This window comes from Anas platyrhynchos, chromosome 2 (genome assembly GCF_047663525.1).
Source record: "Anas platyrhynchos isolate ZD024472 breed Pekin duck chromosome 2, IASCAAS_PekinDuck_T2T, whole genome shotgun sequence".
NCBI lineage: Eukaryota > Metazoa > Chordata > Aves > Anseriformes > Anatidae > Anas > Anas platyrhynchos.
In genome coordinates, this window is record NC_092588.1 from 155,200,784 (window position 1) to 155,223,887 (window position 23,104).

General features: G+C 43.7%; 1 protein-coding gene across 2 annotated transcripts in view; it reads right to left on the reverse strand.

Annotated features, from left to right (window-relative positions):
• CRHR2 (corticotropin releasing hormone receptor 2) overlaps positions 1 to 17,484 on the reverse strand; it is a 156,314-nt gene extending 138,830 nt beyond the window's left edge. For both annotated transcript variants that reach the window (XM_027450349.3, XM_027450347.3), the window contains exons 1-2: positions 17,277 to 17,484; positions 3,848 to 3,941 (exon numbers count right to left, since the gene is read on the reverse strand). In XM_027450349.3, coding sequence (XP_027306150.1) covers positions 3,848 to 3,941; positions 17,277 to 17,342 — 160 coding nt within the window. In that variant the 5' untranslated portion in view covers positions 17,343 to 17,484. The remainder of the gene's footprint in view (positions 1 to 3,847; positions 3,942 to 17,276) is intronic.
• Between the last annotated feature and the right edge of the window lie 5,620 nt (positions 17,485 to 23,104).

A 23,104-nucleotide genomic window follows, 5' to 3' on the forward strand; every position in this document is an offset into this window, starting at 1 on the left:
AAGGAACCATGCCCAGCCTTAAGAGGATCCAGTGAAACAAGGGAAATAAATAATTTTTTCTTTCAGTAAATACCAGGCCTTCATGAAATGAAAAGCATGACACATCTGATCTACTGTCATGCACTTACTCAGTTGTTTGAATAGCCTTAAACATCATAAATGCAAATTGCAACCTTCAAAGTGAGCGAAGGGTAAGAAAGAGAAAGAAAACAGAGAATGTAATTCTTATGTTAACACGCTAAGTACTGTAGCACTGGCCATCCACCTTCTAGTTTATTTTTTGGAAGGAGATCTCTTTTTTTGATGAATGTGCTTTATCAAAGTCTTAAAGATTGTGAGGTGAAGCATGTCGATGGATCAAAAAGTGGGAGAAAAAGACTTCCATGGAAAACGAAAGTGAGTATGAACAGAAGTAAGACAGGACCTTCAGTCTCCAGTGGAAATATGTAAGATAGGAAAGTAAAAGTATGTGAAGGGAGGCATGATGAAATTCACTGAATATTGCTGTGAATAGAGGACCTGTTTTTTCCGAGTTCCTATAAAAATCCAAGCTATAACTTGATGCATGTATCCGACATATATTGAATTATTGTTATCTGCATATTACTGTAATTCTAGTCGAACCATACGAAGAGAGACATTGGGAACATGTTCAGCTGAGTCACTGAAAAAAAAAATCTGCCATTTCAACCAATACTTCTTATATATGAAAACAAAGTGAGAATTAAAAATTAAATAAAATCCCTCTTCAGGTCCACAGATACACACACAATCCCATCAAGATCAAAAGCTGCACCCAAGCAATCATGAAGGTGTAATCCAGGAATTTTTTGAGGAAACAAAATATTGCCTTTCACCTCTTAAAAAGCATTGCTTGGCTTAAGTCATGTCAGACTGAATTCACAATGTCATTCACTCAGCAATTCAGTGCACTTAAACATAAATGAAAATCTCAAAAGCATTTTATGCCATCTGTTTGGGATACTTGTTATGAACATATTTGGAGGCTGAAGTTAGTAATTATGAGGGGAGAAAATTAACATGTTGGACTAATTAACAGCATCATCTGGAAAAGAGACATGGAATATAACCAATTACAAAACTTTCACGTTTCTCTTCTCCCAGCTATAAATAAAGATTGTTCAATATGTCTGTCTTTGGATTTTTTTGTTGTTGTTGTTTTATTTTATTGATTTTTTTTTCTCCTCTTTAAATGACTAGATCTGCACAGTGTCAAAGATTATGATCAGAAAAAAAAGACAAAGACATTTCAGACTCTGTGGTTCTGGTCTGACTCTGCACATCCATGTTGCTGGGTGGAGCACACCAATGTTTCAGCATGATACATCCTTACAGTTATGAGGGTTCAAAATGCAGGATGCACAAAGCTAAGGTAATTTTGGACAACAGCAATATATTTACAGGAGTTTTTTATCCTTGGATCCCCTTAGAGGAAAAAAAAAAAAAAGCATTTCAAGAGCAAGACTTCTCTGCAAGACTTCTTCTATTACATCTTAGTTCAGGACAAAGTAACAATCCAGACTTTTGACTATATTGGCTGTATTTCACTGATTATAAAGGCGGAGATCACTGCATTGCAGACCTTCATTTTAATGAGAAGACTCATAGCTGAAAAATCCAGACCTTTTCAAAGACCCTGCATTTATCATGTGAAACAAGAGAAAGATGCAGTGGCAAGAAGCCTCATGTTGGTGATCCACCACGTTGAGAAGAGTACATTCACTCATACTAAGAAAAAAACAAACTTTTGCCTGCAGTAGGTCCCAAAGTTCACTTCATGCTCATGCACGAATCTGGACTTATGTCCAACTTGCTGAACATGAGGCAGCTTATGGTTTTACTACATGTATAAGCCTATGCTCAATGAAAAGTTTCAAAGTATGATAAGATTTCAAAGTATGCTGCAGAAGGCACTATGGTCACAAGCATCATGGAAAGGTATATTCTATAAACATACCTTATAAAAGTATGTTGGATTGTCTCTATATAACAATCAAGTCTCATTAACTTTAGAGCAGTGCTTTACTTCTCTGATCAGTGATACTTTACAATAATAATACAGTGTAAGAGGCTCCTGTGACTTCTCTCTAGCCTTTTCATATTAATATGCTATTATAATAGTTGTACTCAGCCTGAGAAGATGCCTTGAGTTCACACATCATGTAAATAGCTCAGAAAATGATTTTTTTTTTTTGCCAACAATTAGAAATTAAAGTGTTTGCCAAAGTTTAAGGCAATCTGGTGTGAAATAATAATATTTTTGCAATAAAAGCTCTGGGAAAGAAATAATACATTATGAATTAATGGAAAATTTTATGGTAGTATTTTCAGAAATATTCAAAAGTCAAAAAACACCTGAAAGAAGGGTCCAAGATTATGTAAAGTCTCCCAAAACCTCATCTATCTTTCCTTTGTTTACAGCTACAAAATAGAACAGACTGACATTAAAATTTATACAAGCAAATATACCTCATCAGGCACAGTTGCTCCCTGGAACACAATGCCACAAGTTACAAAGCTCAGACTAGATTCATAATACAGGTCAACACACCCATTTATATGCAAATTAACAGGCAGTTAAGGCAACAAAACTTTCAGACCTCAGTCTAATCATCTTACCTAGATCAGTTTATTGTCCTTATGGAATATATAGAGTCAGAGTAAACCAAAATTGATCTGATATATGGAAAGACTTCTTCCTTGAACCTCATTTACTTTGCCATTTCTTAAGGCTAGAGAACTGCTTAAATGATAACAACTACATGCCTACAAAGTATTTTAAACTCCCTCCGTGAGGATTTTCTGTGTGGAAAACAAAGAGGAAAAAAACAATCCTACTGCCCCCACTGAATCACTCATTGCAGCACCCACCCTTGGTCATCCTGCAGAGCAGTGCCAGTGAGCATGCCTCTTCCACTTCTGAACCAAAATTGGATCCAGTTTCACATCTCTTACAATATCAATTTTTTTGCTGGTGCATTTTAGTCAAGAGTCAAACACAAAAATCAGTGCTTTGCCCTGCTTTCAAAAGCTGGTGTAAAGAAAGCAAAGGCTGCACATTCCCCCCATAATTGCCTTGCTGTTTGTGCTTAACATTCTGGAGAGTCTGCAATATGCCATTCTCCCTTCATCCCACTGCCAGTGTCCCTGAGTACCCCTGGGTTATCTCTGTTCTCTATCAGAAAAGAATTCTCTCCTAACCTGAAAAGTTACATTTAGGTTTTGGAGACTTGAGGGTGGGACCAGGAAACAGAAATTGCAAAGTTTTGAGGTTCAACATGTTCTGATTTGTAGGACTGGTATTTTTCATGTCCATTGGCCTGACCAAAATGGTAAAAGGTTCACCCCTAGCCTGTATAAGCTTTAGTCAGGTCAGAGCACCCCAGTTTCTACAGTGAATGTCATACAAGGGCTGGAATTGACTACCACATCCACTGTGCTTTGCCTGCCCAGCCTGGATAAGCCATGAGGCACTTGGAGAATTGCGGACAGCCTTTGACAATGAGTCTTGACCAGTCTGGATACAGATACAGGTCCCTTAGAAGTACTGACCTTCAATGATCATATTGGCCAGTGAGTACAGTCAGTTCAACAGATTAAATCATGAATAAAGGCTGCCATTATTAGTCTACATGAAGTTCTTTCCAGGTGTGCAAACTTCAAAGTTTTCTTTCCATGTCTTACCACTGTACGTTGTTACCAATGAAAACTGAAGGCTGGAAGCACTAAGTTTATCTCAGCAGGAAAAGATGTTCCTGGAGCAAGGACACTTTGAAAACAGATCCTGGAGTAACAAGAAGCCTCTGAGAAATGGAGAAATAAATACCTGTGACATTGGTGCGGGCTGATAAAGCTTCACAGTACTTTTCCAGCAGAACAGACAAGGGCAGGTTCACAGAAGATTCACAGTGGAGAACTATCTGGATGAATAGACAGAAGCAATACAAACAAATAGTAAAGCAGCAGCAAAGGGCAGAATTTCTTATTAATAACTACAAAAATCCCCAGTATTTCATAGCAGTTCCCATTCACAATTGGTTCAGGTGCAGACATTCCCTCATGACAGAGAGGATTTTTGGTTATACTTGCTTACGTCCACAACATCAGGTGTCATTCATGTGACTAAAGGTAGGCATCTACAAATGAACTACCTGTCCTGGACCTCCTCCTGTGGCAGACAGTCAATTGCCTTAACAAAGCTCGGGGTACAGTTTTTCTTACCTAAAACAGAGTAGCTGAATCACATCCCATTACAGAATGGGTGGATGTGTGGAATTTCTATCAACTACCCCTAAAAGGCTACATGGCTGCTGAAGATCCTTACATAGTCAAGAGAGACAAGAAACACCAAAGGGCAATTCAAAAGGCTTGAAAAAGTGCTTCTGCTGACTGGATCGGAAAAGTTGGCGTCTCTGTAAGGTGATCCATTACTTTTGACAGCCAGTAAAAGTACACAAGCTTCTGACCCACAGAATTCTGAGTTCTGAGCCCTCCACTGAGGGCAAACGATAGTGAGAATGAGAGTAGCAATATCAACACAGACACTCTGAGAAAGCTGCAGGTTCAGGGTAGGATAATGGTACATCACCAAGAAAGTTTTAGGAAATAGATATTGAGTGAAGCCAAAGAATATGTTGCTGTTTTCACAGTTGAAAGTGAAATTTCGGAAGTGCCCACTGCAGACTGAGGACAGAAGGCCAAAGGACTGTACATGTAAATGTGCAGCTGATTTGGGATACTGCTTGGAGCAAGAGAAGCTCTTAAAAAGCCCTTTAAGAAAGGCAGAACCAAATGTGCTGAGAAAATTCAGGAGTCACACATCAATGACAGAACCTTCAATTTTCAAACTGTGAAATGAAGTCTTCCTGACTACTTCTGAGGGCACATAAAGCCTTAGTAGCAAACACAATGCCTTTGCTTTTCTACTTATACTGAATGACTCCAACATAACACAGTCAGCTTTTGCTCAGAGAATCAACCATAATCCTTGAATATTGATGTTATATTTCAGTGCTTTAAGGCATGTTAAAATGATTGCAGAACACTTTTTATGTTACTGAATTCCTTATCACTCAATAAGAAGTGGAATAAATTATCATGACAATGGAATTCATCAGCAGTTTTGGTCTCCAAAGAACTTTGTCCCATACCATTTCTATATATTTCTCACTTTGCTGTTATTTCACAAAATAGGAAGTCTTGGAATGCAAAAAAAAAATCCTTTCTCAAACTTTATTCTTTTTGAATAAACACCATGAAGCTTCTTTTTTTCACCCAGGAAGACTTGAACTTTCACCTCCTACAGCAAAGCCTTCCAGGCCACTGGCCATGCACAGTCAGGTCAAGGAGACGGGGAAAGGCAACAGCCCTGTTCTGCAGCCAGGGCAGATGCCATCTTGCAGGGCACAGTACTCCAACGGAGCCTGCCAGAAAGCAGGCTCTGTAGTGGTCATGTCAGACCCAGTCACGTGAGCTGACATAGCGGAGGCATTTCTTCCTTCTGTCCCTCTGCCCCTCTGCCACCTCACAGGCCAAAGCGCTCTCTCACTTCAAAGAAGAAACTTGAGATGTCTCCATGTACTGTAAATACACTGCGTGTTCAGCTGTCTGCTTCGTAAGATGATGGGAAAGAACAGACAGAGGTCAAGTTTAGCACAGCTTGTGTAGGAACGAGAAAGGTTAAATGTCACATTTGCTTTAGGGTCAACTTGGGTTCATTTGGCTAGAGGGAAAAGCGCCTTCCACATATTACGTTACTTTTGCTTTCATTTTCTCTCCACTAATCAGAGTGAACTGCTTTCTTCCATATGATACTTTCCAAAAATCATATTTAAAGTAGACAAACCATAAAAGGCTAAAAACAAGCGTTTAAAACAGTTAAGAAAAGAAAAAAAGAAAAGAAAAGAAAAGAAAAGAAAAGAAAAGAAAAGAAAAGAAAAGAAAAGAAAAGAAAAGAAAAGAAAAGAAAAGAAAAGAATCACATACTCGTTAATGCGGAATTTGTGTTTTTGTCACACAAGTACTCTCATAAATTATTAACATGAAGTCACAAAAACATGTATACAGCAATATATGATATATGCAACATGCCTTAATGGATCTACATGGAGAGCTGTGGGCACAGACAAATATCTGACTCAAGATAGTAATGCCTCCTCTCAATTCCTACCAGGATTTGTGGTTATTTCATGCAGATTAGAGAGGATTTGTAGCTTAATTTTAAAAACAATCAGCATAGACTCCTGATCTGAAAGATTATTGTGTTCTTCCAAGTAGTGATATATATATATAGAAATAAAACAAACACTGATACTGTGATTCACCCACATTGGAGAGGTTGGTTTCTTCTCTCTGACATGTAAGAAATGGCCACAGCAATATACACAAGCCCAAATGCGTATGAATAGCAGACAAAGCTGTCAGTTTATAGAATCATAGAATCAAGGCTGGAAGAGACCTTCAAGATCATCTGGCCCAACATCCCCCTACCACCAATGTCACCACTAAGCCATGTCCCCAAGCACCACGTCCAACCTTTCCTTGAACACCCCCAGGGACGGTGACACCACCACCTCCCTGGGCAACCCGTCCCAGTGCCTGACTGCTCTTTCTGAGCAGAAATGTCTCCTCATTTCCTACCTGAACTTCCATTGGCACAACTTGAGGCCATTCTCTCTAGTCCTATCACTACTTCTCTGTGAGAAGAGGCCAACACCCAGCTCCCCACACCTTTCTTTCAGGCAGTTGTAGAAAGCAATGAGGTCTCCCCTGAGCCTCCTCTTCTTCAGACTAAGCAACCCCAGTTCCCTCACCACTCCTCATAGAACTTGTGTTCCAGGCAGCTATCACAGAAATACAATGGACAGCATCTTGAAAGTTTAAATATTGAGCAACTAGAAGCAGCAGAGAGGATGAAGTCAGCATGACTGGGAACTGAAAGAATGAGATGAAGTGGAAAAGGATGACACATGACAGCGCAACATTTGCTGCCAAGATGGGAGAGCGAAGCTTGGGAGGCACTGGATGCTGCCAAACATGGACAGACACATGCACTCTGCTTTCCCATTCTCACGTAAGAACCCCCAGATACCATATTCTAGCTGTTTAATAAAAAACAACTTTTTAGAAAGAGCCGTTATGACTCCCTGTAAAACACTAGCTGGTGGCAAGCTGAACAAAAGCAAAGGTGCTGACATCTGAGGCAGCTGTGAAGTAGCAGAACAAGTATTCTCCCCTACAAAATATGTAGATCTCGTACTTCTGAGGTCCTAAAGAAATCTACCCTGTGAAACTATAACAGTATCTTGTCAGAAGTACTCTCCCAGAAAAGCAATGGGATTCATCTCACATAGCTCAGAACTCCCAGTACAGAGAGCTGCTGGGAGCTGATCACCAAGGGTCCCCTTTGCAGTTCAGAAAGAGAAGCAGGAATTTTTCTGGTGCAGTTCGTCTGCCATAGTCTAGGTCAAATGAATCAGACCCTGACCTCCAGTGGCTCATTAGCTGGGTCTCACCTAGTGTAAGAACGGTGCAACTTGTAGTAATCTCTGCTGCAGGTATGGACATTTAATAAAGTGAATCTCTCCTATTTTTTCTTTAGACACCACATACAAAAGTATAGGTAAAAACATTCGAGGAGAGGAGAGGAGAGGAGAGGAGAGGAGAGGAGAGGAGAGGAGAGGAGAGGAGAGGAGAGGAGAGGAGAGGAGAGGAGAGGAGAGGAGAGGAGAGGAGAGGAGAGGAGAGGAGAGGAGAGGAGAGGAGAGGAGAGGAGAGGAGAGGAGAGGAGAGGAGAGGAGAGGAGAGGAGAGGAGAGGAGAGGAGAGGAGAGGAGAGGAGAGGAGAGGAGAGGAGAGGAGAAATTTTATCCTTTTTTATTCTTTCAATTAGACAGTTTGAGTAAATTAATTTGAGAAATTCTTCTGGCTCAGAGGCAACCAAATTAATGGTAAGCTCTCCAAATGCACCATTTCTACAATGAGATTGAGTACTCATCTGAACGCAAGTCACAGTAATTTTTAGAGCTGCATAACAGAATTGGGAAGGAGTAGCTCAGAGCAGCAGTCCAATTAAATGTAAAAAAAAATGTTAGTTTGTGCCCACAGAAGCTCAGTTGAGGGAAACAGATGCATCTAACTTCACCATGAAAATATAATTAGTGGAAGAGCTTCATGCAGCAAATTCAAAGCAAATCCCACTGTTCCTTGACAAAACCCAGACCCTGTTCAAATACAGCTTGGGAGTTTCCAGGGCAGGTGGGCATCTGGCAAGTTTTCCAGGGGTTCCTGCCATCATCAGTACTTTCATGTGAAAACAGATGCTTTGGGGAAAACACCAGGTATTCAGTGGAATGTGTGTATGACAAATGCCAGCGTTCATCTGAGAAGCTCTTGCACTCCAACAAGAGATGGCAATAGAGCAAGGAGAGCCAGAATATCTCCAGGCTGCTAACGACTTTAAGGAATAAACACAACCCAGTGACTGAAGAGTGTTACTCAGAGAGGGAAAATGGGACAGCCTGTGAGCGTAGGGGGTGGAAGTCTTCCCGTGGTGAGGATGGTTTCTTTCCTGTAGTGTGGTTACTTTGGACCAAGGTTTATGCAATGCAAGGGGATGCTCATTAAAGAATGGTGTGAGAGGGCCACCACAACGGAAATATTTTGCTTACTGAAGAACCCCAAAAAATCATTAAATTATAAAATATCTTGAGTTGGAAGGGACCCACAGGGATCAATGGGTCCAACTCTTGGGTCCCTAAAGGATCACCCAAAACCCAGGCCCTGTGTCTGAGTGTTGTCCGAACACTTCTTGAACTCCGGCAGCTCCATGCCACGACCACTGCCCTGGGCAGCCTGTTCCAATACCTGACCATCTCTCGGTGAAGAACCTTTTCCTAACATCCAGCCTCCCCTGTCCCAGCTTCATGCTGTTCATTTCAGTCCTATATTTAAGATACCTTTGGCCATTCTCAGCTCTGTAACTTAGCTTTGCTTAACACAGCAGCATTTGGCAGTATACAGTAGTTTGGCTCCGCTTCACCAGAAAAATAATTTCCATTTGTGATAGAAGGCCTAAATAGAAGTTTTCACAGGAACCTGCAACCTGAAGCCTGAGCCAGCTGAGGTTACAGTAAAAGGAAAGGTTGCTTCCCCAGCTTGTGAAAAACGCTCTCCTTTTTGAGTCATCCTTCAGGTCTTTCAACTCCCTGTCGCTACTTAACTCTACGTTAATCCCAGAGGCCAGCTAATACCAGCTGGTGATCCCCAAACAATTCGGGAGACGTTGCCCTGTGATCCTCCAGGCCAGCATGTATTTGCAGCTCTTCCAGGAAGTCTGGAAAAGCAGAATGCAAGTCTGCAAGGAGTGGGAAGTGCGACCTCAGTTCAATAAAGCAACTGAACACATGCTATGTTCTAAGCGTGAAATTAAATTCATCTTCATTCAGAAATACATTAAAAAGACTCAAGCATCTGCTACAGTGAGGCCACAACTATCAGCACGGCTGTCTTTGGAACTTGAGGATACACCTTCACTAAGCATCTGCCTATGTGCTGTGCTGAGGAAAGGAGTCAGGGAGAGGTTCTCCACCCGCTGCAAGGCACGCATGTGCTCCAAGCCTTTTTGGGTACACTGAGAAACTGCCTAAAGCCACCCATAAGGCAGTCTGGTCTGACCAAACCTCCATGCCCTCCCAAAGCAATATGAGATATTAAAAAGGATTAAAATAACATTCAACTCATGGGCTATAGCTGTCTTCAAATAAAACTGTTTAAAGGAAAGACTTTTCAGTTTCATACTCTTGCAGAGTTTTGCTCCTCATTCCCTATATCTGTGGATATCACGTTCAGTACCTGGAAGGGGAGCAAGTCCTTCACAGCACTCCAGGCTTCATGTGTGCCCTTTTCCTCAGTCTTTACATCATGACTAACTCTTCCCCACTCTTTCCACGCAGCTCATATTATCATAAATCCTCTCAGCATCTTGGCTGGGATTCACCCCACTCACCAACCTCAGAAGCCATTGTTTTAGTGGAAAACAGAAGCATTATCAAGGCACCACCCATGACCTCTGCTTCAAAGATCTAGTTTAGGATGAGATGACTTACACACTGGACACACACCACACAGGGAGTCCAGGCTGAGTAGCTCAAATTTACAAGTGACACTTACTCAGATGAATGGCAGTAGCCACTCACAATTCAAGGCTTCCTTTCATGGGCTCCCCCAGTTCCAGCTCATCAAATATGAACTCCTCATGCTTGGTTTTAGGGTCTCTGCCAGCATGCTCCCAACTTTTTTACCATTTCCCATTCTGGATCAAGACTTATCCAGGCAGTGGTATCTGTTCTCATTGTCAGGGGAATGCAAGCAAAGGATTCTCTATATCCCCCATAAAATGTTCCTTTGGCCCAAGACGTCATGGCAGTTCACTGCTGATGAGCAATGTCACCTCATGGGCTCATTCTTAATTCTGTTTCTGTCCATCCACCACTTTTTTCCTAAAGCTGCTAGCTCTTGGGCTGGAGCCCATCATTAGTTTTTGAAAAGTGCATATCAGAGAACTGGAACAAGAGAAGGTCTAAAACCATAGTTTCACTCCCCCAAAGTGGAATTACAGAGCAGCTGGATGCTTCTCAGAAGGCATCACTCATGAGTTGCATCAAGGAAACAATCTAACAGGACATGACAAAGAAGTACGCACCATGATGGTGGCTGAGAATCAGAAATGGGGTTCAGAGATGCCATGAAATCCCTGCCTTTGCAGAGTTTTGAAAGAAAACTCAGTGAGGCCCAAGCAACAAAATCTGATTTTGAGTTAGCCTTGCTTTGAGCAGGTGACTGGACGACTGGACAAGAGATGTCCAGCAGTCCATTCCAACACTATTTTTTTTATGTTGGTAGATTTTAAAATTTCATTATTCTAGAATATATAGCCCCCATGGTTTAAAAAAAAAAAAAGCCAGTAACTTCCAAACCCTTCTAATTGGCAGTGTTATAATTAACAATTTACAGACTGTATCTTGATTTTTTTTTCCACTCATATTTCTAGTATTTTGGGCTCTGTTCTCATAGTCATAATTAAAAGATTATGCCAAATGCCATGAAAAAGTATTTTATTTTACTTTTTAATATATATTTAAAAGTAGAATTTTCTTTTTAACATTCTTTTTTTTTTTTTTTTGGTCAGAAATAAATACTGAAAGTCTGCGAAGAGTTGAAAATATTCATGTAATTAATGAATATTCATGAAATTCACTTGCTGGGGGGTTGTTACTGTTAGGAAGGTCTCTCAAGCTCAAGATGGACTAAGTAGCTGATCTCCCAGCAGATGGGACATGAGGCAGGATGAAGAAAGGTCCTCACTCCTTCTGACTTGGAGCACACCTGGTCAAAGCGCTGTCATCTGCTCTGAACCGTCATTCTGCTCTGCCTGCCAGCCACAGGGTAACTCTGTCTTTCCTTGTGGATTTGAAAGAGTCAAGTCATCAATAGAAGGTGCAGGCTGGTGGCTGGATGTCCTTGCTCCCAAGACCAGGAAAAAGCAGGAGCACGGACTGGAAGTGCGAAAGCTGAGCAGTGGCGCCTGTGATGGTCACACCGCAAAGCAGAGCTGAGGGAGCTGGCTCACGCACCACCACTCTGCTCCTGCTGGCATGAGACTCCTGAAACCCAAGCTGCAGCTGGGCTCTGGGAGTCTGCTACTGCCACTCAACAGGAATCAATACTTTAGTCCGTGCAGGAGACGTCTGCTAGCAGAGCCTGGCTGCCAGCCCTGCCAACAACCTGCTCGGGCTCATCAGCTCACTTCCTTTTGCTCGCTTTCGCCTTCTTCCCTCCTTCCTCCCAGAACTTCCCTTCCGCTGGAAAAGCCACCCCCGTTGGAGGACAGCAGTCCCAGAAGTGAGGCAGCACAGAAATAACAGCACTCAGAGAGCCTCCAGTGTCTCAGGGACTTGGGTAACAGCAAGAGAGATTATCCCACAGCCCTCAGAGGCGGGTGGCTCCCTTCCAGTTCTCTGGCACTTCAGCTACTATTACCAGGGCAAGGGCTTAGCATTGTAGCGAGGACAGCTAATGTATTTTAATCTCCATCTGCATTGCTCACTATTTACTTTCCCGGCATACACAACCCAGAGCAGATAGTTATTCAGCCAGGATTACGCAAAACTTGTTAGAGCTTTAATTAGTTTCACTTTCTTACAGCTCTGTCAAAGAAATACTTTTCATCTCTTGAAATACCAAGTGGATTTCCTTTCGAATTTAGAGAAAACAAGCCACCTTTCTGTACAAACATGTCATTTAATGGCTCGTTCTCAGAGGACAGCTTCCAAGCTCCATGACAGAGCTGTCAGGGTGGGGAAGGAGACACGCAGGGGCACGAGCAGCACGCTCCCAGCACCCAACTCATAGCATGGGCTCATTTGCACTGCCCCAAAGTACTCGCAAGCCAGAGGTCAAGACAGGGTGTCGAAAACCATCTCTGTGCACTGCCCTTCTCAGAAGTTTGCTGTCACTACCTACAGCCTTTCCCAAATGGCTCGGCCTTTGGCAAGCTTGGCCTTTGGCAAGCCTTCTGCTTTGAAAGCCAGTCTAAAGCATCCCAAACTGAGAAGCGATCGCTGCTTACAAAACCACAGTGCGATGTATGGCAAAGACCAGCGTAGGGAGCATCTAACAGTCACCTCCACACTGGCACCAAAAACTGGAAGTGAAAATTTCATGCATTTGGCCATGACTGGTGAAATTCAAGCAGCCATTTATCTGAAGGACAGTACTTGACAGCTGAGTCTCATCGCAGTGCTAAATGACTGGTTTCTATTCGTCTTCTCTTGTCATAAGGGCTACAGCAAATTTTATCAAACACTTCAGAGAAAGAAAAAAAAAATGCATAAAGCTCTTTACCCAACACTATCCAGTTCAAACCAAATATAGCTATTTACATAAGAATAAAAGGATTAGCTAAAAAAAAAAAAAAAAGAAAAAGTATTTCATTATAAAGAAATAGGTTGATAAAGCAAACCAGCAGCAAGTGTTTAGCTGTCAAGGCTGGCACTTATGAATAGAAAGATAATGAGGCAAAGATGATGTTTATGCATTGCTTTGATACATAACGTTGCGTATCTAGAAGGGCAAGGAGGTGCCACAGGCTCGCTGGACAGCTCCAGCTTCACCTCTCAGAATTAATAGCTGCAATTTAAGTGAGAACAAACCATATTTGTGATCAAAACTGGCATAGGTCAAAAGAAAAGGAGACTGTGTACATGGTCAATATTTGATTTAGTCATTTCAATTTATAGACACAGAGCACAAAAGTAAATTACTGAGGAAGTGTTGTTTACTGTATCCAGTTCTGTTCTAAAGTAAACCAGCTTTCCCCCAAAGTCTCCTTTTTGGGATTACAGTGCTGCAAACCTGAAAGTGACATAAACTAAAAATGATCGAGTTCAGCAGCGAGCAAAATGTGTTTTTACCACCTACATTTCCTCACTTCCCTCCCACAAGATTAAAAAAAAATAATCTGCAGAACTATTTTAAAAATCCAGAAATGTGCAAATTTTTGTTATAATGGCATTTTTTAAAATATTGTGTTTAATAATATAATGGACAACACAAATATAAAAAGAAAGACGGAAACACACGTCCTTAAAAAGCTGGTATTATCCACTAGCCTGCTATTTTCATTGTGAATCTCTCAGATCATCACATCACCAGCAGGATCCCGCAGTAATCTCTAGCACAAAGAAAGCTGATCACTGGGCTCAAAGCAATGAAGAGTTTGCTTTGGAGGAAAATGCCTCCCTCGGGCACTCATGGAGAGCCCTGAGCAATGGGAGTACAGCACGCCCCATCTAAGCTAATAAATCAAACAGAGCAAAGGTCTGTTTTAAGCACTTAATCATCTACACTGTTAAATTTTTAGGATGCTTCCTGGCCACGTTTTTGCCCCAGGCAATCCAGCAGTATCTCAAACAGTTCCCAGGAATGATCTGGGAGCGAGGCTGCACCATGGACTGTTCTCAATGCGCAGCTTGTACACGGTGCCCATTTTAGAGGCTGAAGGAGTTTAACAGTATGGGTGGAAGCCACTCTCAGGCATTTGGTCTCAAGGTTGAAAAACTGTCCTAGCAATCTTAACATACTAGTAGGGATACAACTTCTGTGAGTGAAACAAAGTGTGTGGACCTCATAGTCCTCGCACTGCAACGAGATCCCAGCACTGTCTTCCCCCAGCAGCTTCAGTGGCGGCACACAAGAAGCAGGGCAGGCACAACTGCAGACTGTCTGGTTTGCAGCACAAGGACCGCAGAGTTCAGAGGCTTAATCATTATTTCTCCTCTGCTTTTGACAGAATAGTAATATGAAAGCAGATGTCTTGCATGAACAGAAGCAGAAGTCTTTCTCGCTGGCTAAGGGCAGCTGTGAGTATCACTGAAACATTTCTTGGCAAAACCACCGTCAGCCAACATCAGCCGTTCTTCGTTGCATACAACCACCTCCTTCAAATGTGCCGCAATTACCACACAATGGCTACAGCCCCGTCAAAGCACTCCACCAGCAAAGGCTGCTCATGATGGGTTATTTATGCTGCATTAGTTCACAGTAGCACTGAATTCTGGCAGTCTTAGACCAGGAATATTATTTAACTTGTCACCGCTGGCTGATACACTCTAACTGCTCTGGTTTTAACAGCTTGAGGAGAGAATACGAATTAAGCAAGCTCTGCTTTTGTTTTTGATGAATAATCCTCCCCCCCCCCCATCCAAATTACATGAGCACAGCAAGGGCTCTATATCAAAATGTCAAAAGATTCATTTAACTTTGCGTCTTTTTTTTTGTTTGTTTGTTTTTGTTTTTACATTCAAGTATTTGCATTTTCCAGTATATAATCTGTACAGAAACCCTTTAAGAGGTTACTAAGAGCCTAGTAAGCAAGTCTTCACCCTCTTGTTAACCAGCCCTATGAAATCTGACAGGCCGTTTGCACCAGCATTTTCATCTGGCAGATCTAATTCCACACTAGAAAGCTACATCATTTCATACCTGCTGTTCCCATAAAGCACAATTGCTCAGCTGCTGTGAAAACTTTTTTCCTTTACTTAATCACATAAGGGCCGGCTCCCACAAGCATCCGTGCCTTTTGTCAAGTCTACAAATGTGAATACAACCACTGACTTTGAGAAAACGTTGAATTGTTTTCAAGTTAAAGGGGAATTTAAGAGGTTTGGATTTGAGCCAAATCTTTTAAATGTTGCTCTTAAACTCCTACATGTAGGTGAAAAGTTTTACCCACCTGTAAAGCAAATACAGGTTTACCAATAACATTTGCAGGTGAAACCATTCCCCCAAACCATAAAAACTCTGCTTTTTCTACAACTGGAGAATTCAGAGCTGTTCTAAACATAAGATCCTGTTCCAGCGCGTTATTTCCATATAATGCACAGACATTGACACAAGTCTGCAGCAGACATGCGTATGCTACATCCAAACAAGCTCCTCCATATAAGCACGCTCAGATTATACCAAAAGTACACATTTGTCTCAGAATAAACACATTTTATGGAAACTTGGCATTTTGATTCTTAATCTGTGGGTTGTTTTTTTTTTTCCTTTTTTTTTTTTTCTTTCAATGCAGCTGTTTTATTTTTAAAGAAACAACCCAACAAAAAAAAAAAATAGAGCAATAATTCAAATGCAAAGCTACAAGAAACTGAAAAAAAAAAAAAAAAAACAAAAACGAAAACAAAAACAGCCACAGATTACATCTCTAGGGGAAATGTGGCAGTTTTGAGTCACTAAAAAAAAAGACTTAGTCTGGCAACTCTGGGTACCTGCGTATCTTTGATAACCTCACTAGCAAGAAGTCCCATGTGCACTGATCTCTGACCAGGTAAAAAGGACAGTGACAAATCTGAGAGAACGCTCTCTGTTTTCTAAAAAAGCTACTGCAGAGTTCTTAAAACAAAACTGTTGCTTGCTTTTGGAACCTTTTGCTTTCTCACACCTGACTTCCATCCACCCTTCTTTGTAAAGTAGATCATGATAAAAGCAAGCAAACAAAAAAGGCAGAACATCCAGAAAAAGAACAGCTTTTCTTCCTTTAGTCCAAGTGCACTACAGTCCAGAAGGATCCCGGCCCCTTTTTTAATGCTGTGGGAACAGCCATAGCAAATTACCAGTAAGATCAATGCTTCTCCTGCTTAACCTCTCACATTTGCTTTGCAAGTATCACTTAACACACTTAACTATCACTAAAACAAACAAGCCACCAAAAAGTCAGCCTGACTTAGGAGCGTGGGCAGGGAAAGCTGTTTTAAGTTCAGACTGAAACAGGCTAATCTTTCCTGCACCTCACCCCAGCATCACCCAGGGAGAAGCTGTTGATGAAGAAGGACCATAAAGAAAATCCTTTTTCATTTTACTCTGGAGAAAGCCAGAGCAAACACTTGGATGGATGCATGGGCTGAACCACCAGTGTTTGCTGATCTCAGCTGTGAAGAAGTGATGGAAACTGAGCACATGCTGTGAGGCTGTGAGAAGAGCAAGTGGAGCGGGAGGCTGGGGACAGCAGCCAGGGACATCCAACTGGGGTGGTGGCAGGAAAACTCGTTTCATTTGGGGAATGGGCACCCTAAGGGCAGGAGCTGCAACCCCAGTGGCATCCTTGTGCCAACAGGCCAAGGAAAAGGGATGGTGAGGAGCTTCTTTGCAAAGAGGGGGAAGCCAAGAAGGGCTTTGAGGGGATGGTGTCACCTCCAGAGGTGGGTGGCCAGGGGGAGAGGGTGTTTGGGCAATGAGCAGACAAGCAGGATCTGTGAGGGATCTGTTAGCGGTCACCTGGACGGGTCCTTAACTAATGAGGGAATGGGTGGGATCCGTGAGGGATCCATCAGCAGCCACCCAGAAGGGTTCCTCAGTGCTGAGTGGAACAGACAGGATCCATGAGGGATCTATCAGCAGCCACCCGGGCGTGTCCCTCAGCACTGAGGGGACAGGCGTGATCCATTAGCAGCCACCCGGACAGGTCCCCTCGGTACTGAGGGAACAGACAAGAATCCCCGAGGGCTCCGTTAGCCGCCACCCGCACAGATCCCTCAGCGCTGAAGGGGACGGGCGGGAGGGACCTGCGAGGGGACGGGGCACGTCCCCCGCTCCCTCACGGACCGAGCGGGCTCCCCGCGGTCGTGGGGCGTCCCCCGCCCTCCCTTCCCTCCCTGCCTGCCCCCGCGCCGCCCCTTCCCCGGCCCCGGCACTTACGGGCAAGAGCAGGAGCGCGGCGGCCGCCGCTGCCGGGAGGCTGCGCTGCGGCGCCCGCCCCGCCATAGGGGCAGGCGGCGGGGCTCGGGGGGGGTCTCCCCGGGGCCGGCGCTGCCCGCTCAGCCGGTGGCTCCTCGCTGCCCCGGAGCTGGCATCGTCCCCCCCTGTTGCTGCCCTTGCCCCCCTGCCCGCCGCCGAGGAGCCAGCCCCGGAGCCGCCGGCGTGTCCCAGGGCAAACCCCCGGGAGGGAGGGAAGGAGGGAGCCGGGCGGGGGAGCCAAGCCCGCCCTCCGCCCCGGACGCCTCGGGGATGGAGGCGGCTAGGGCGTGAGGGCAGGGGATTGAGACCCCCAAAGCCTTCAGAAATATAGTCTAGATTTCCGTCTCCCCCTGCACTGGATGGAAAAGAGGGCAGTCACCCCCCGGCCGGCACTGGGTGCAATATGGGCTTCACTGCATTGTACTCCAGGTGCAATGGGGTCATCCCTTCCTCAAGCACTAAGAGCAATTGTGATCCCCTTCCCCAGGCAAAAGGGATGCTTTCAGTGCAAACCTCCAGAAATAAGGAGGATCCTTTCAAACACCTGTGTGCTGGGAGTTCTGCTGTCCCTAAGTTGCTTGGTCTGGAGAAGGGGAGGCTCAGGGGAGACCTCATTGCTCTCTGCAACTGCCTGAAAGGAAGGTGTGGGGAGCTGGGGGTCGGCGTCTTCTCATAGTAACTAGTGATAGGACCAGAGGGAATGGCCTCAAGTTGTGCCAGGGGAGGTTCAGGTGGGAAATGAGGAGACATTTCTGCTCAGAAAGAGCAGTCAGGCATTGGGACGGGTTGCCCAGGGAGGTGGTGGCGTCCCCGTTCCTGGGGGTGTTCAGGGAGAGGTTAGATGTGGTGCTTGGGGACATGGCTTAGTGGTGACATTGGTGGTAGGGGGATAGTTGGACCAGATGATCTTGAAGGTCTCTTCCAGCCTTAATGATTCTGTGATTCTATGACACTAAGTCTTCATGACCAATGGGACCACCCCTAACCAGGCTGTAGGTGCAGTAGGTACCGCCCTCCAAAATAAGGTGTAATGTGGACACCCCCACAATCATCTAGGAGCAATGAGAACCTCTCCTACCAAGTTGTTAGGTGCATTGCTAGCTCCATTTCCCCCAAAACTTTTGGGAGCAATGGATTCCCCTCACTGCTCAGATACAGAATGCAGTGTGGACCACCCTACAAGCTTGGGAATCAACAGGGAATCGTTCCTGGCACCATGTGCAATGTGAATCATGTGCCAAGCCTCCAGGACTAAGGAGAACCCCCCCCCAAAATGCCTTGGGTGCACTGTTACTATGTGCAGTGAGGACTTCTGCCTCTGTGATAACAAGGAGTAAGTCTTGGGCTTCCTGGGTACCCTAGGGGCAAAAGGGTTTCAGCTTATCAGTCACCAAGTTCACCAGAACACCTTCCCCCAAATCTCCAAGTGTGTAGTTATCAACTTTGCTATTGCCCAGCTGCTCTTTCTCCCCCTGTACTACTCCTTGTGAGGCTCCCCAAGAGCTTATCTCATCTGGGGATGTGCGTCCTCTTAGCTAGGCAAGTCGAAGGCAGCTGGGTGGCTGTTTCTTGTGTTCTTGGTCTCTGAAACAAGAGACATTTGTCTTGCTCTTCTCATCAGTGGATACTTGCTAGATTAGGCCCCTATGCAAGCAAAGACAAAACAAGGTTATCCCTTATTTTCACATCATACACACACTGACACACTTGCCCAAGGGGCTTCTGCCCCCCTGCTCTATTGCCCTAGGATGGTTGTTGGTGCTAAGGGAACCCAGTTGGATGCCAGACCCTATGGGGGCCCAAAAGCTCCTGGGTCTAACAGAGACTAATTACTCCCTGCCTTCTGCATCCAGCTAGGCCCCTCCATACAATGGATGCATTTGTGGTATTGTTAGACTATGGGCACCAGGCCAAACTCTGGGCTTCATGGTGCCAGCCAGCACTGAGATATTTTTTTTTCTCCTCTGCTTCATCCCATCTGCCCAGAAGACAGCCAGCTGTGGTGTGAATACAATCCCTACCTGCCCACAGCTGCAGCTGGGACTGTCCCCAAAAGGCCAGCAATGTCTCAAGGTACACAAGCATCAGTCACAGCTGTGGAGCAGTAGTTATGACCTGCTCCTTCCCAGCCCAGTTGCTGGATTTCCACAAGGAGCAGTGCCATACACTACCCAGCACCTCTGATGGGCAAAGCCTACCCTGTTGCTCACAGTCTTCTTTCAAGGGGGCAGTGCCTCTTCCTCCCTGTGACACTGCCTTTCCACCACCCTCCTTTGTCATTTTTCAATCAAAATTGATTGGCCTAAAGGTAATGGTAGCACAGAGGAAAGAGTTCCTTTTATATAACAAATTCTTAGTGTTTGCATAAACCTAGCAAGGCTTACTTAGAGTCAGAAGTGCCTGGACATCTTTCTCTGGGGCCTTGAATTATTTTGCCTTTTGTAATTGGATCAAAAAGGCATAATGCAACAGCTTCTCACCCTCTTCAGAACACCTACAAGGAGGCTTAAGTACATAATTCTATGCAGGAGTGTATCACACCATACCACCGCTAGGAGATGGACTCTTACATAGACTAGTGGACCTGGAATCCTCCTAACACACCAGCAATGTTTTCACAGAAGGAAAAAAGGAAAAAAACGCCTACACGTTATTTTCTCTTTTGCTTTAGTTATTCAACTGTTTGAATGCATTTAAATATTTAAGCTTTCCTGGTTTTTCCTCCCTTGTCAGTTGCACACCACCATTTGTTTTCTTCCATTATTAAAAGAAAACAAAGCCATAGCCCAAAGTTGCATGCTTCCAATTAATATGAATGCTTTCATGAAAATGCAAAAGGAGGAATAAATCCAGCACAAGTTTTCATTGCATTTAAACATCCATCTCCAGGACCGCAAACTTACACGCAATGGGATTACATGAACTCATGAGAACTGGTAAAGAAAGCCTGGAGCTGCGTGTGCACAGACAAAGGTCCGCTGCCCTGAAACCAGAAAGGTTTTCCAGCATACTGCTCCATGGCTTTCTGTTATGATTTATCTGTGTTTATTGTGCTGTCCAGAACCAGAGTCTCCTAATGCTAAAAGCTGTATTGAAACAGTACAAAACAACTTCTAACTGTGACTATCTAAGGATTAAACAAATCATTCCCTCTGCCACATTTCTATGGCTTTTCCTCTTACAGCTGATTGCAAAGTCCAGCCAAAGCTTTCTGTTGACTGGATTGCTTACAAGGTCACTCTTCATCAGATCTGCTTGTAATCTCTAACGGGTGAGCTTATGTTGCTCTTGGGGAGGCTTCAATCATCTCCTTTTATAAACTTGTAGGAACACTCATCATACTGTTTGACTTTGTGTAAAATTGGTGAAAGAGTTAAAATGGAGATGGGAGATAGACACAGACAAAGATACATGCACATAAGAGGTATGCAGATGTGGTATATGAAATGCAAGTCTTATTCTTTTAGAGAACAGACTGAGACCCATGAGATCAATACACAGAGGTTTAGGAATGCAGGAGAACGTGACAATTCTGATCAGCTGGATGGAGACAGTCTCCATTTAGGATCATGGCATGAATCCAACTGTTCAGTTCTCGCCCTAATGACTTTCAGATATTGCTTTCAACTCTGACCATACAAGGATGATTCTCCTTTCCTTGTTTGGTTGTGTGTTTTGTGTTTTTCTTTTTCTATTTCTTTTTCTTGTTCCTTCTAAAGCTCAAGTCCTGAATGGACTTAGACATATCTATCTTCAACCCTATAAACCTGCGAATATTCCCACTGCTCTTAGTGGTGAAACTGTATAGAAACCATTCTCACTGGAGGAGGAACATGGCCAGCTCTTGGTGTAACATGTAACACAATACAGCTCTTGCCATGTTTGGAACCCTGAGGACTTTCTATGATACAACTTGTGCAGCATCTGAGTAGATCCAGTTTTAAATATGTATCAGAGGTGTTTTATTAAACTTCTAAGCTAACAAAAACAAACTATTTCTAGAGATGCTGTGACAGCTCAGAGCAGTTACAAATCTCTGGAAATGTTGTACTACCTTTCCCCTTTTGACTGCATCAGTTTCAAAGAGGCAGGTGAGTTGGTCTGGGTACATTGTACTTTAGAAAAGTCAGGCTAGGAAAGGGAATGGGAAGAGTCTGTCTGCTTCTAGCAGAGCAAATGCCACGGGGAAAAGAGCACATGATGACATTTGAAACCAGAATGATGCCTGCAAGAGAGGAAAGCTAGCTGGAAAGATCTTATTAATAATGAATGTAGTGGTTTCCTGAAATAATTGTGGGTCAGAGTTGGTAACAAGCAAAGCTTAGGATAAGAGAAATCACTTTGACAATGTAGAGGCACATAGCTTTTTCCTCTGCAGCTTTGTACTTGCAGTTACTCTTGAATGAGTAGCGTAAGTGGGATGGAGGAAAAAATGGTTATATTTAAAGAAAGTTCCATTGTTTGAAATGTTTCCTAATAGTGAAGTCTCTAGGGTGTTGTATAAACCTTAGGAGTAGGGAGGGAGGAGGAAAATGAGGTGGAAGCATCACCCCTTAAGCATAAAATAGATGTTCTGTCTTTCTTTACCGTGGAACTCATGTAGACACCATATTCTCATGGAATAATGCAGGGCTTTTCCTTGGGACAGGATGACCAGATCAATGCTTTGCACATGACACTGCCAAGGCAATGCAATCAGCTCAGGGCTTCCCTAGAGCCCCACAAACCTCAGCTAACACCAATCCTGTATGGGGTGGGGAAATTGTTCTGGTGGCTGCAGGCACTGCCAGATGCTCCTCTTTGCTGAGTCAGATGGGGGACAGCAAAGCTGCCACACTGGGGGATGCTGGTCTGGGTGCCTTGCAGTCAGACTTTCAGGTGCTCCAGCAAACAGGCTGGGAAGTGCAATTGGCAGCCTGGGCACCATTGCTCTGTGGGGCTCTCAAAACTCCCTGGTGAAGTGATTTCAGCACCAAATTTCCAGTTGGTTTGGACAAGGCTTGGAGCCTCCCTTCATCCCAAGACACTCCTGAAGGAAAAACAAAGGCAATCCCAGCAGAGTTTTAAGATCAGGAGTTCTGCCCAGGGATAAGAGGAAGAGGAGACCACGGATGTCACTAAATCACTGCTGTTACTGGCACTGTTCTGTCCTTGACCTGTAGATATCAGCTCATGGCAAACATCTAATATAAGGTACTGACTTGTACCCCCTGACCCTGACCCTGGGGGCAGGACAACACTTTTTCCTTTCACCTTTCTCCAGGGGAAAAAGAATAAGTCGATACACTCCCAGCTGCTCCATAGCAGTCATGATGGCAGGGTAGTTGGTGGACTTGTCAGAAAGAGTCTAAAAATGATAGTTAAAACCATTATCTGTTTCAGAAAGATGATTATAAAGAAGAGGCAAATGTGTGGTGATACTTCCATCATCCAGAGATCTGTGGTTCATGTGAATATTGATAATAGCTATATTTGTATTTAAAGTCTCATGGGGGCTTCCTCCAATGTTCTCCCTGGTTATCCAAGAGATTTTTCCTGTGCCTAGGGATTTATTATTCCTAGGGATAAGCTACTTTTTTGCATAAATCACGAAGGAGAAGGAGGTGATATTGATTACACAAATGATGACACAGGTCCCATTTCAGGAAAGCATTAGTTCCAAATAACTTTCAAGTTACTTCTGTGGAAGCGGGTCTTGGATATTCACATAGCAGAATGAGTATCTGTTTTAGGCATTCCTTCACTTTTTATCAGAAATGTATTCTGCATATTTTGTGATTTTTTTGCAC